The 13,783-nt window shown below is 35.7% G+C and overlaps 1 protein-coding gene across 3 annotated transcripts in view; it reads left to right on the forward strand.

Moving 5' to 3' along the window:
• Gin1 (gypsy retrotransposon integrase 1) overlaps positions 1–13,783 on the forward strand; it is a 36,262-nt gene that overhangs the window by 11,376 nt on the left and 11,103 nt on the right. For 2 of the 3 annotated variants that reach the window (XM_008838035.3, XM_029565905.1), the window contains 4 exons: positions 1,327–1,632; positions 5,367–5,558; positions 5,646–5,819; positions 6,859–7,141. In XM_008838035.3, the coding sequence (XP_008836257.1) occupies positions 1,327–1,632; positions 5,367–5,558; positions 5,646–5,819; positions 6,859–7,141 (955 nt within the window). The remainder of the gene's footprint in view (positions 1–1,326; positions 1,633–5,366; positions 5,559–5,645; positions 5,820–6,858; positions 7,142–13,783) is intronic. The other variant, XM_029565904.1, reaches the window with a different exon arrangement.

Genomic DNA, 13,783 nt, shown 5'->3' on the forward strand with positions numbered 1-13,783 from the left:
AAGGAATATGATTTTTTTGAAATAATGTTATTTTTAACTGGTGAATAAATTTAAGTTGGAAAAATGAAAACTTTGGTCAAGAGTAATTATGATTAGCTTTTGACCATGTGCCTTCTCCCAGCGCACCAGCCTACTCCTGTCCTCAAGAGTGCCTTTTTCTTAATAAATGGTCTCTATTTCTATCACTTGTAAAGAGCAGTAACTTTGATTATAATAACATGGTTTTTAGGGTTTGTTTTGTTTTTTAATGCGTATGAGTGTTATGCCTGCGTGTCGGTAAATGCACCTGTGTCATGCAGTGCCAGCGGAGGACAGAAGACACTGTCGGATCCTCTGGAACTGGAGGTATGGACAGTTGTTAGCTGTCATGTGGGTGCTGGAATTCGAACCCAGGTCTTCTGCAAGAACATCCAGCGTTCTTAACCACTGAGCCATCTCTCCAGCCCCGATTTTTAGGTTTTTTTTTAAGAGTTGGTTTAAAAATACTTTCTCAAGTTAATCCAGAAATATGTTGAAAAATAGCACCATCTAGAAGTTAATCATTTGATCTCTCCTTAATTCACTTAAGTGAAAGCTTCATGATATCTGGGCTTTCCTCAGGACATAAGGACATTTCCTCTATCTATAGATATTGTTTGATTAATATTACATTTCAGCAAATATTAATGTAATAGATGAATGAACTTGAGAATAAAAATTTTAGAAGGAAATGTTTTCTGTATATATAAATTATTATATATTCACATGCTGGTTTAAAATAATAAAAAATGGAATATTACATGGTACTGCATTACTTTGTAGACTTTTCTTTTTCTTTATTCTTTCAGAAGTCTGACCTTGAGCTTACCGTGTACCCCATGCTGTCCTCTGACTTATGGCAACTCTCCCACCTTAGCCTCCTGAAGGATGGCAGGGTTGTTAAAAATATGTCATCTCACCTGGCTTTTAGAATGTTATATGTCAATGAAATGAAATAATAGAAAACTCATTTTAAGACCTGTGAGTTAATAATATTTGCATGTGAACTAGAATTATGTCCCATGTGAAATAAGACCCCCATTAAGGTATTTAACCAAAGTAGAAAGTGGGAGCTCCAGTGGTACAATTGGTTAGTTATGTTAGTTATATAGATATAGTGACTAATATTCGCTTGTTGTTCTGAAAAAAAGGCTTAAGTTAGTCAGCTATTCTAGGGCCAAAATGTTCTCATTCAAAATACCAACTACCTGTTGACCATTTTATAATTCTGATTTATAAGATTGATTTATATTATATTGAATATTTTAACATTTATATATATTTTCCTTATTGTGTGCCTCTTTGTAGGTATATGCTTGTCAGCATTGCCAAGTAGCAAAAAATACAGTTATTCTAGCACCTAAACAGCACCTTCTCAAGGTGGAAAGTCCGTGGAGTATAGTTACTGTTGATCTGATGGGACCTTTTCATACAAGCAGCAGAAGTCATGTGTATGCTATAATCATGACAGACTTGTTCACAAAATGGGTTATGATTTTGCCTTTATGTGATGTTTCAGCGTCAGAAATTTCTAAAGCTATTATCAATATATTTTTCTTATATGGACCTCCTCAGAAAATAATAATGGACCAAAGAAATGAATTCATTGAACAGGTACGTCAGCTGCTTAGATTTGGGAGCATGTCTTACTCTCTGTTGCTGGCACACAGTGCTGTATACATTATAGGGCACTTAATAAATTCAAATAAATTGCTGTAGATATGGTGGTATATAATGTTTATTACAATATTTGTTGAACTAGAATTAGAAAAGAAGGATTTTAATGTGTACTTTACCTATGAATGATTATAAACCTGCCTTTGGGTATCTTCAAACTGAAATGAGAAAGTTAAACCAAAAAATATTTATTTCTAGCTTGAAAGAAAGAAAGAAAAATAAAATATTAACAAGGAGAGTGAATAACAAAACATTTTATATCATGTTAAAAATATAAAGAATGGTATTATATGTACATATTATATATCTTAATATAGATAGGTATAATAGGTATGCAAACTAAAATCTATAAAATTAATTTGTATTATAAGATGTGTTATGAAGTCAGTTTATGTGTCATAGTTATGATGCTTCATAACATCTAGTAATTAACATTTATAATTATTTGTTGCATTTGTGATGAATAAATTGCTCATGTTGAGCAATGGCTCGTTCCCCTCTCTTTTCAAACACAGAAGGCTGACCCTCTAGCCTATTGTGGGTAGACAAAACAAAGTAACTAATTCTGGCCAAAGAAAGGGAGTAGACACTGTATTACTTTCAGCCTAAGGCAACTCTGTTCAGTTCACCAGACTTCCTCTCTTACCTTTCTCTTCAGACATAATTGCACATTCTACATTAAGTTCTGGGATGCTAGAACTTCTCTCATATAGGATAGCAATTAAAGAACCTAGTGAAGACCATTTGTCTTGGAGAGACACCCATAGCTATGTCCAACTTCACTCAAGTCCTCAGTAAAACTTGGTTACATTAAGCTACTCACCAAGACATGAAAGTGTTTTGTGCATGCAGAATAACCTTACCTACTTTGCCTGACACAGCAGCAGTCTGTGAAATGAAGTATATAAGAGAGTCCAGTTTAGGGGAAGACCACTAAAACTGTTTATATTTTTTTAAATCTAATAAAATAAATTAGACTTTCCTAATGCTGCTGATTGATAATAGCTTCCCGAGTCTTTTAGTAATCCTATATGAAGTCCACTGAGAACAAAATGGGAAAACAAAACATGTGGAAGAGGCTTCTTCACTTACTCCTTCATTTCAGCATTCATTAAATTTGTGAATATAAAATCAGATTCACTCATTGTAGAATGGACACCTGACTTAAGTGTGTTTTAGTGAATCAAGATAATGCTGAAATTCAAGCTACCATCAAGCTCTTCATTGTGCACAGTAATGAGATTAAAAACAACTGTTAATCAGATCCGATGCGAAGATGGCCATCTGAATTAATATTTATCACAAAGACTCAAGTACTGATTAACTTCTACCTTTACAAACAAGGAGCCTTACCTCTAAGTACATGTTAGTCTTCAAGAATTATCTTAGAGGCTGGAGCTATGGCTTGGTGATTAAGAAAGAGCTCATACTGATCTTCCAGAGGACTCAAGTTCAGCTCCCAGCACTGCTTTGGGCAGCTAACAACCACCTGTAACTCCAGCTCCAGGGGATCCAGTGTCCTCGTCTGGCCTCTGGATGCACCTACAACTCAACATGTACAGACACAGATGCGTGTAGTGTGCACGTATACACACACACACACACATATACACACTTTTTAAAATATTTTTTTAAAAAGTATGGAACTGGAGAGATGGCTTAGTGGTTAAGAGCAGTAACTGCTTTAGCAGAGAGTTCTATTCCCAGAACCCACATGGCAGCTAACAACCATCCATAACTCCAGTTCTAAGGGATCCAATACCCTCTTCTTAGCTCCGCCAGCATTACACAACATGGGTGCATTTACATGCATGTAGGCAATACACTTGTACACATAAAATAAAAATTAAAAAAGGAAATTATCTAATGATTGTATAGATTAACCAGCAATTTTCCAGTCATGTTTAAAGTCATGTGATATCCCACTTTTACTAAAGGTGACAGTAAATGTTTACAAGTCTTGGTTCTGAGGTTTCTTAATAACAAAATGCAAAAGGGCACATACAAGTAGGAATGCTTGTACTTTTTATTAAAATTACTAAATATTACACAGAAAGCATAATGGTGACAAAATAAATATATTCTTTTGTTAACAAATACTAACAAACCTAAAATGTTAAAATAATGCATGATGTGGGGGGAGGGTATTGAATAGTTGGCTAAAACAGATGTTTCTACTAAATCAGCCTACAATATTAGCACCAAGAGCTAAAGAAGTATTTCTTCAATGAGCAAATTTATTTAATCTCTGAAAAATGTCTTATATAAAATGAAAAGCATGATTGATGGTAAGGAAAAAGGTTGGAGGGATAAATATGTCTAAATCCATTTCACAGTAGATTGACTAGATCATTTCAAGACAGCCTCCTGAAAAAAAAAGTTGAAGATTTTTCTGTGGGTTGTTTAAAACATTGGTCAAGGCCTTAGACTGAAGTTGACCTCAGTGATACCTATTTTGTGCAACTCTCTCCTGATTACTTTTATATTAAGAGGAGGCACTGTGAAACAGACATAGGATCTATGAAGAGTTCTGTTCAGATGCAAATAACAGAATTCTTCTCCTTCCTGCTACAAAAACTGAAATTGTTTGTACTCAGGTTAAAGAAGTCTGGGCTGTACAGGGATGGAACCCTTGCTCCCAGCTTCCTCTTCTGCCATCTTTGGAGTATGACTCTGTCATTTACTCACAATGTGACTGCCAGAACCCATGTCACAGTGTCTACGTTACAGTCGGAAAGGGAGGACAGTGAGTAAGGAAAGCTAGTGCCAAGTTCATGAAGCAGCTTTGACATCTGTCACAGCTCTTACCTGACCACTTCTATTGTCAAGGAATCTCGAGAAATGAAATTTTTTTTTGCTAGTTTTTATTTGATAAATTTTACTTTTTTAGTTCTTTTGAGAGTATCTGTATAAAATATTATTTTCAAAGAAAAATTTACCCACTGAAGTTTAGCTCAATTGAAAATTATAAGGAAAAATATGAGTCAAGGCAGAAAAAATAGTTATTTTACTTTTGACAGACTTACAATTATGTGTCCAAAACTCATTTTGACTTCTTTGAAGCCCACTACTTAATTATTATTATTATAGCAACAATAATAGTTACAGATAAACACTATAAAGTATTCCTTGCCAAGAGCTGTTTTACTGTCTTACAATCATTCATTCCTCTAGACAGCTCTGAGTACGGTTTTCCTCATTTTACACATGAGGGACTGGCACACAGAGGTTCAGCAATTTGGCCAATGTCATATATCTGTTAACTGCATGTGTGACCTAGTGCTTACTTGAAAAACCAGTCCACTGAATTACAATGTTACATGAACACAGAGATAGTGTTGAGGTTTCCTTCTATTTCCTTGCTCTGTGTGTGCATTAGGTAAGGCACTGGACCTCCCAAAGATCAAGCTTCTGTCTGTCTTTAAAGCAGGGATTTAGTACATCATTAAATCATCCTAAAGTTTAATGACAATACTATAATGCATCTAATGTATTAATCAGCACTTAGTAAGGACTCCATGGGTATTATTTTACACAAAATATATATATATTTTCATTTTAATGCCTGTGGTCAGTGAAAGATACCAGACTCAAGTTTTTTGAAGCCTTTTCTAAAATCAGTGGAAAAATACAAACTTGTAAAAGTCAGTTTTGTTTTACATATTTTTCAGATCAATATAGAACTGTATAGATTGTTTGGTATAAAACAGATTGTAATTTCTCAGACTTCTGGAAGTATTAATCCATCTGAAAGTACACCTAACACAATCAAAACATTTCTCTCCAAACACTGTGCTGAGCACCCAAACAATTGGGATGAGCATCTGTCAGCCCTTTCACTTGCCTTCAATATAACTCACTTGGTATGTGCCTTTTTATTAATCCTTATTTCTAAGTTATGGTGATGTAAATGTTTTGTTACAAATTGACTTTCTTTTTCTTAAAAATAGGAGCCTACTAAAAGCACACCATATTTCCAAATGTTTAATCGGAATCCTTGTATGTTGGAGACTTCAGGTAGTCCTCATGAAGTAAATGGTGAAAATACAAGTATGTTTGCCAGAATTGTAGATGCAGTTAAGGAAGCTGATAGAATAATGGAGAACAAGACATCAGTGGGACAGGTGATTCTAGTAGAAAAGCTCTGTGAAACTGCATAGTGGAACTGTTTTTATATTTCAACATAGAGACATATTCACGCACACAGGCAAGATATACCATTCAACAAAAAATGTTTTTATCTATCAGGTTCTACTTTCCTTGGTTAAGTAGTTTGCATATTTTTTATATTTGTGTGTGTGTGTGTGTGTGTGTGTGTGTGTGTGTATGTGTAGAGTATGTAATGTGTTCATATGGTTGTATGCATGTGTTTGTACAGATGCATGTGCACTTCTGGGGGTATATATCGTGGAGACTAGTGATGGACCCCCAGTGTCTTTCTCAAAAATTCTCCAATGGGTCTTTTTTTTCTTTTAAGCATGCACATGCATGCATCCATGCGTGCGTGCGTGTGTGTGTTTTGGTTTTTAGGTTTTCTGGTTTTGTTTTATTTTTGTTTTTTTGTTTTTTTTTTTCTGTTTGTTTTTCAAGACCGGATCTCACTGTGTAACCCTGACTCGCCTGAAACTCTGTGTAGACCAGACTGAGATTCACAGAGATCCGCCTGCCTCTGCCTCTTGCTTTCTGGGATTAAAGGTATGCACCACCATGCAAGCTCCATCGGACACGTGCCTCTCCGTCCAACTTCTGTGTGGGATATATTCCTAGCTTTCTATGCTGGGAATCTGATCTTAGAACCTCATGCTTGAGTGGCAGGCACTTCACCAACAGAACCTTTCCCCCAACTCCAAGCAGTAAGCTTATACCCTATGAAATTCTGAGCAACAATAATAGGAAAACGATGAATTTTGGAGTTAAGTAGAGGTGATTTCTTTCTGATCAGTATTCTTGCTATTTTCTAGTAGCTTGACTGAAAAATCAGTCAACTATTTTATTTTACCTTCTTTGTAAAGTAGGGGTCTTGATACTGACATTAAAATGTTTTAATGAAGTAATTGGGAGTTATTCCTATCTTTTAGCAGCAGCTGAGTAAATACCCATTATTATAATATTATAATGTGCATCTAAATTCATGGTATAACTGGCATTTTTTTGCACTTACAGATGGAGAACAACAATTTGAATGAACTAAATAAAAGCAAGATTGTTAAAAAGAAACCAAAGCAGTTAAATCCGTTTCATTTAAAAGTCGGTCATGAAGTTTTAAGACAGAGGAAAAACTGGTGGAAGGATGGACGTTTCCAGTCTGAATGGGTTGGTCCTTGTGTTATAGACTATATTACAGAGAATGGATGTGCTGTCCTGAGAGACAGCACCGGAACTAGACTTAAAAGACCTATCAAAATGTCCCATCTTAAGCCTTATGTAAGAGACTCCAATGAACAAGGTAAATATCTTTTATTTCTCTGTTTTTGTATTTTCTTTGAATATGGAGAGTGGATAAAATTTCAAGAAATCATCCTTTCCTGTTTTGATTAGACTTTCTTTTCCCTTCTAATTTTTATAAAACTTGATAGAATTTTATCTTTAGTAGTCTATTTTATTAGAATATATTTTTAAAGCTAATTTTATTTTGACTTCTAGAATTCTTTTCATGATTTTTTAATTGAGGTTTTAAAATTTCATACAACATTTCTCACTCAAAGCCAGACCCTCTCCCCTCTCTCTATCCTCCACTGAACACTATGTACTTTGCCATACATGCTGAGTCCTATTCATTCAGGTGTTTGTACCCAAATGTCCTTCAGTGTAAATATATCCACTGGAGTCTAGTCAGCCCATCCAGTGTTGAATGTAAGTCATACTCTCCCTCACCCAGCAGCATCCAGTCTTAAATAGTTCTCAATCTGGTGCTGGTCCACCACCTATTTCTCGCCTTTCCTTTGGGCCCTTGTTTAATTGAGCTGACATGGTGTCTCGAGTTTGACACCACCACTGCAGCAGGCTCAAAATGAGTAAGCTTCCACTGGTCTGGAAGCCTCCACCTCCTTACGTTCACGAACCAGCCCTGTATCTTACAGTCCTTCCACCTCCTCTTCTGCAATGGTCCCTGAGGTGAGTGAGGTTCCATATAGGAGTCCCATCCCACACTCTACAATCTCTTATTCCCCAAAACTTGGCCAGTTGTGGCCTTCTATGTGTATCATACTCTGATGTACATGGAAGCCTCACTGGTGAGAGTTGAGGGGTGCATTAGCCTTCTCTCTAAGTTCCTTGACCCTTCATTGTAGAGATTCGACTGCAGATGTATCACCTATACTGGGCATCTCCCAGGTGTATGTATGTTCTCTGTGCCTGACCAGATGTGCAACTCTGCAGTAGCCTCCATCTGCTGCAAAAAGAATCTTCTTTGATGAGTGCTGTATGGCATGTTTGTCATTTTAAGTGGGGGGAGGGGGTCTCTTCTACCTGGCACTTGCATTCCCTACCAAGCAGCTCCTAGGTAAATATATGCATTAATGTTCAGACACTCTATGTGCATTTCTCGTCAGGTTTCTAGGGCATCACTTTTTCCTCTAGGTTTCCTATCCTCCCGAGATTCATTCCTCTCTACTGTTTTTTCCCCCAAGTGGTCTCCCTCCTCCCTCCCTTCTTAGTTACAGTGCCCCCATCATCCCCACCTTCCCCCCAATACCTCCTGACTCCTGCCATCTTTCCTTTCCTGACTTCCCTCGCTCTCCCACACTATGGTCCCTTGCATGTTCCTCCCTCTTCTCCTGCCTGTCACTTTTTCTACCTCCCTTAGGTAATATCTGTTCCCTACTATCCCCCTTTCTGGTTGTTTCTTTTCCTTTACCTCCATGTATCCTTTGCCTTTACCTGGCTCCTGGTGTTACATCAGAATTTATATACTCACATAAAAGGGATTGGTGCTACAATCCACAAATGAGGGAGAACATATGTCACTTGCTTTTCTGTGTCTGTGTTGCTTCACTTAGTAGAACACTCTCTAGCTCATCCATTTACCTGCAAATTTCATAATTTCATCTTTTCTTACTGCTCAGTAGAACTCCACTGAGTAGATGTACCACATTTTCATTAACCATTCATCAGCTGAGGGACATTTAGATTGTTTCCATTTCTTAGCTATTGTGAAGAGAGCAGTAACAAACATGGATATACAGGTATCTCTACAGTACAATGAGTCCTTTGGGTATATGCCAAGAAGTGGTATCATTGGATCACATGGTAGGTTCAAAATAAAATATTTAGGAATAAACCTAACCATAGACGTTAAAGATCTCTACAATGAAAATTTCAAAACTCTAAAGAAAGATAGCAGAAGACACTAGGAGATGGAAAGACCTACCATGCTCATGGATTGGTAAAATCAGTATTGTGAAAATGACCATCTTACCAAAAGCAATTTATAGATTCAGTGTAATCCTAATCAAAATACCCATGACATTCTTCACAGAACTTGATAAAATAATCCTAAAATTCATATGGAATCACAAAAGACCTCGGATAGCCAAAACAATCTTGGGCAAAGAGAACAATGCTGGGGGATCACCATACCAGATCTCAGATTACATTACAGAGCTATAGTCATAAAAACAGCATAGTGCTGGCACGAAAATAGACACATAGATCAATGGAACACAATAGAAGACCCAAACATGAGTTCATATAATTGCAGCCACCTGATAATTCGACAAAGGTGCTAAGAACACACAATGGAGGAAGACAACATCTTTAACAAATGGTACTGGCAAAACTGGTTCGCCACCTGCAGAAAAATGAAAGTTTACCTTTATCTGTCACCCTGCACAAAAGTCAACTCCAAATGGATCTAAAACCTCAATATAAAACCTGAAATTCAGAAACTGCCGGAGGAAAACATAGGCAGCACCCTCCAAGATATAGGCATAGGAAAGGACTTTCTAAATTAGACACCAGTTGCTCAGGCACTAAGGTCAACAATCAGTAAATGGAACCTCATTAAATTACAAAGTTTCCCTACAGCAAAAGAAGCAACTGAGGAAGGGAAGAGGAAACCCACTGAGTGGGAAAAAATATTCACCAGATACACATTCGACAGAGGATTAATATCCAGACTATACAAAGAACTCAAAAAAAGAAGATAAATAACCCAATAAAAAGATGGGTGATAGACCTAAAGAGTGTTCTCAAGTGAAGAAATAAAAATGGCTAAGAAGCACCTAAGAAGTGCTCAACATTCTTAGCAATTAGAGAAATGCAAATCAAGACCACTTTAAGATTTCATCTTATCCCAATCAGACTGGCTAAGATCAAGAGAACAGAAGACTCCAAATGCTGGAGAGAATGTAGAGAAAGAGGAATGCTCATTCACTGCTGGTAGGAATGCAAGTTGTGCAACCACTATGGAAAGTGCAGAGAACCCTGAAAAAAGTGAAAATGAACCTACCATATGATCCAGTGATACCACTCCTTTTCATGATTTTTATGAAAAATACTGAATCTGTTTTGGAGAAGGAAAAGTTCCATCTCTATTTTTCCATAGCATTCTATTACTTTGTGCCTTATTTTTGTGTGGTAGAGATCATTAAATAACAAAGGCAGACATATTGTCCATAACTTATCTGTGTGATGAATAAGGGAACTGTGAAAATGCAGTCCTTTTTAATATTGCTTCATAATTAGGCCATCAGCTGGGACAGGTAAGGGTGAGGAGGGGTTGTACTCAGAAGAGATGATAGCTCTCTACAAAGTCTATACAGCCCCACACTATGCCAAAATTCATCATGAGCTCTAACCTTTTCCTTTATAGATGAGTTAAATGACATTTTTGCATGGTTTTCAGATTGAGTCCCCTACTTCAGCAAGATTTTGTTTTATCCTGCTGTATCTGCTCCCTAGAGCTCCTCTGAGGTGATAGTTAAGAGGAAGTTAACTAGCACTTTATTTGGTAATTATGCTTTTTCTGTAAAGAAAGTAAGGCATTATGATATTTTTGTATATGTATATTATGGACTTTGCTCATTTTCTATAATGAGTGTATGCTAATCATAATAATGCAAAAACAAATGTAATGAATATTATTTGAATATAAGTAGACATAAACTTATCTTGGACTGTGTTCAAACTCTAAAAATGCATGTATATTTTTTCACTTTGTAAGATGATAAGTGTTCACTCCTGTGGGTCCTCTCAAATCTGAATACTCTTTATAAGCTCTTCCAAGAACGTATTCTTTAATTTTAGGAAGATATCACCCTTAGTCCTTGACATTCAGAACCTGTTCTCTTCTAATGTGTTAACTTTCTTTAATACAAAATTCAACAATTTTCAGTTTGCTCTTATCAAAGACATTTAGAAAAGAGGCCAAATATTTTGCTTCTGGATATTTCAGAACCAAATTGAGAACAGAAATTCCTAAAGAGAGACAATATAGAATGTAGTGTTACCTCATGCTTAAATTTTCTGCAGCCGTTTCTTAGAGTAATATATAAACAACAGTATTCCTATTGATGTACAAGAAAGTGAATTTATTTCAAAAGTTCTTATCAGCCATGCTAAAAACTAGTTCTTGGTCAGTATTTGATCCTTTTTTGGCAGAAATTCAGAATAAATGTGGTTTAGTCCATCTTCTTCCTCAGTATCATATACTTTCCTGGAAATGTTTATATCAACAGCTCATTTTTAGAGTCCTTGACCTGAATGTAATATAAATAGATAGTATCTGTGAATAACTATCAACCTTTTCTATTTAACATAAATTTCAACATCTTATGTCCTAAAGAAGTTTAAATATTTATTTATATTTATCATCACTTCTTTCCAGTGTTGAGTTTTGGGGTCATACTAAAGAATCACTTTAAATGAGATGTATTTGGCCAGGTGTGGTGGCTCACGCCTTTAATCCCAGCACTTGGGAGGCAGAGGCAGGCAGATTTCTGTGAGTTCAAGGCCAGCCTCATCTACATAGTGAGGTCCAGGACAGCTGGGGCTACAAAGAGCCAGGACAGCTGGGGCTTCCTCCTCAAATATAATACATTTTTTAATTTGTTGATGTGTGTGTGTGTGTGTGTGTGTATCACACAGAACATCCCAAACCATCTTATTCAACTATACACCCACATGTTAATTAGTAGAGGTGATAAACATTACCATTGAAATCTACCTGATGACTTTATAGACATACACAGGCGCCAAGGATCCAAGTGCAACCAATTATGACTAGTAATAATCAGATACATAAAGAGTAGAGATGCATGCGCCAACATCTCAGTGTTAGTAGTAAAAACAATGAGTCTTTCTGCAAGGAACAATATTTTCTAAAATGAAATGGAGATCTTTTTTAAAGGTTAAAAATGCATTCAATTTTATGTCTTACAGTGCTTATACTGAGTTCGATATTGTATAACTGTATTAATTCAACTGTGAACCTAGGAACATACAGCCACTTGTGAAAGAGATATACTTTTTCTCTGGAGTGTGTTACTGAATATGTTAAAGCTCTAATGAAATGCTTCTTCTAATTATGTAGTTATTAAAAATTAAAAAAATAAGTAGTGATTAAAAAAAAAAGAGAGAGATGTACTTATGTTTCCAACTTCCCATCATTTCTATTCTGGAACACAATGTTGAGCTAACACATTCAGTACTAGGCCCACAATGTTTATCATTACTATTTTAAGCAGGCTTATTGCTATTTTGTCTAGTTTGGTGCTGTATACATTTTTCAGATAAATTATTTCAGACAAGAATTTTAAATATAATCATCTCTTTTGAAATGGAGAATTATGATACTGGCCTACTGGCTCATCCACCACAGTCTGAATAGTTTTTATTTGTGTCGTCGGTGAGAGATTTGGGTCTACCTCACACAAGAGTTTTTGTCTCACTGTCTTCTTCAGGGTTGAAAGCCCTGTTTATGAAATGGTTTCCATTATGTATGTTTCCTGTTGCTGCCATAAAATTTACAATGAATTTAGTGTCTTAAAACAACACAAATTTATTATTGTGAACTTCTATAATTTAGAAGTCCTACCTGGGTATTACTTCGATAAAATTAAGACATTGGCAGAGTCATGTTCCTTTCTGGAGTATCTAGAAGAAAACCAGTTTCAATATCTTTCCTAGCTTTTAGATGCCACCTTTCTTCTTTGGCTTATGGTTCTTCTGATTTTGAACCCAGCGATGGTTCAGTCTCTTTTACCCTCCTTCTTCATTTCAGGACCTTCTCCTTAGACCCACCCAAATAATTTATGATCTTCCTTTTTTATTTTTTTTTAAGTTTATTTTATTTTTAAAATTTTTTTAAAATTTAATGTTAGATGCAGTATTTCATTACAGCTTTAACATATTCAGTAACACATTCCAGAGCAAGGATACATCTCTTTCAAAGGTGGTGATATGTATTTAGGTTCACACTCATACAATATTGAACTCAGTATAAACCCTGTAAGACATAAAATTGAATGAGTTTTTACCCTTTAAAGAAGATCTCCATTTAATTATAAAATATACTGTTTCACAAAGAAAAATTCATTTTTTAAAGCAACTAAAATTTAGATGTTTGCACATGCATATCTAATATCTATATATCTGATTATTACTAGTCACAGTCAGTTACTCTCGGATACTTAGTATCTGAGTATGGATATAAAATCATCCGGTAGATTTTACTGGTAAGGTTTATCACCTCTACTATTTAAAATGAAGAAATTTTTTTTTAATTTTTAATAACTACATGATTAGAAGAAGCATTTCATTACAGCTTTAACATAGTGGCTATAAGTTTCTAGGTTCACAGTTGAATTACTACAGTTAGACACTATTGAACTCAGTATAAGCCCTGTAAGACAAAAAATTGAATGCATTTTTAACCTTTAAAAAGAATCTCTATTTCATTTTAGAATATATTGTTCCTTGCAGAAAGACTCATTGTTTTTGCTACTAACACTGAAATGTTGGCGCATGCATCTCTAATCTGTATGTATCTGATTATTACTAGTCATAATCAGTTGCACATGGGTCCTTGGTGCTTGTGTATGTCTATAAAGTCATCGGGTAGATTTCAATGGTAATGTTTATCACCTCT

The sequence above is a fragment of the Nannospalax galili genome, unplaced genomic scaffold (genome assembly GCF_000622305.1).
Source record: "Nannospalax galili isolate Female #2095 unplaced genomic scaffold, S.galili_v1.0 scaffold578, whole genome shotgun sequence".
NCBI classification, from domain to species: domain Eukaryota; kingdom Metazoa; phylum Chordata; class Mammalia; order Rodentia; family Spalacidae; genus Nannospalax; species Nannospalax galili.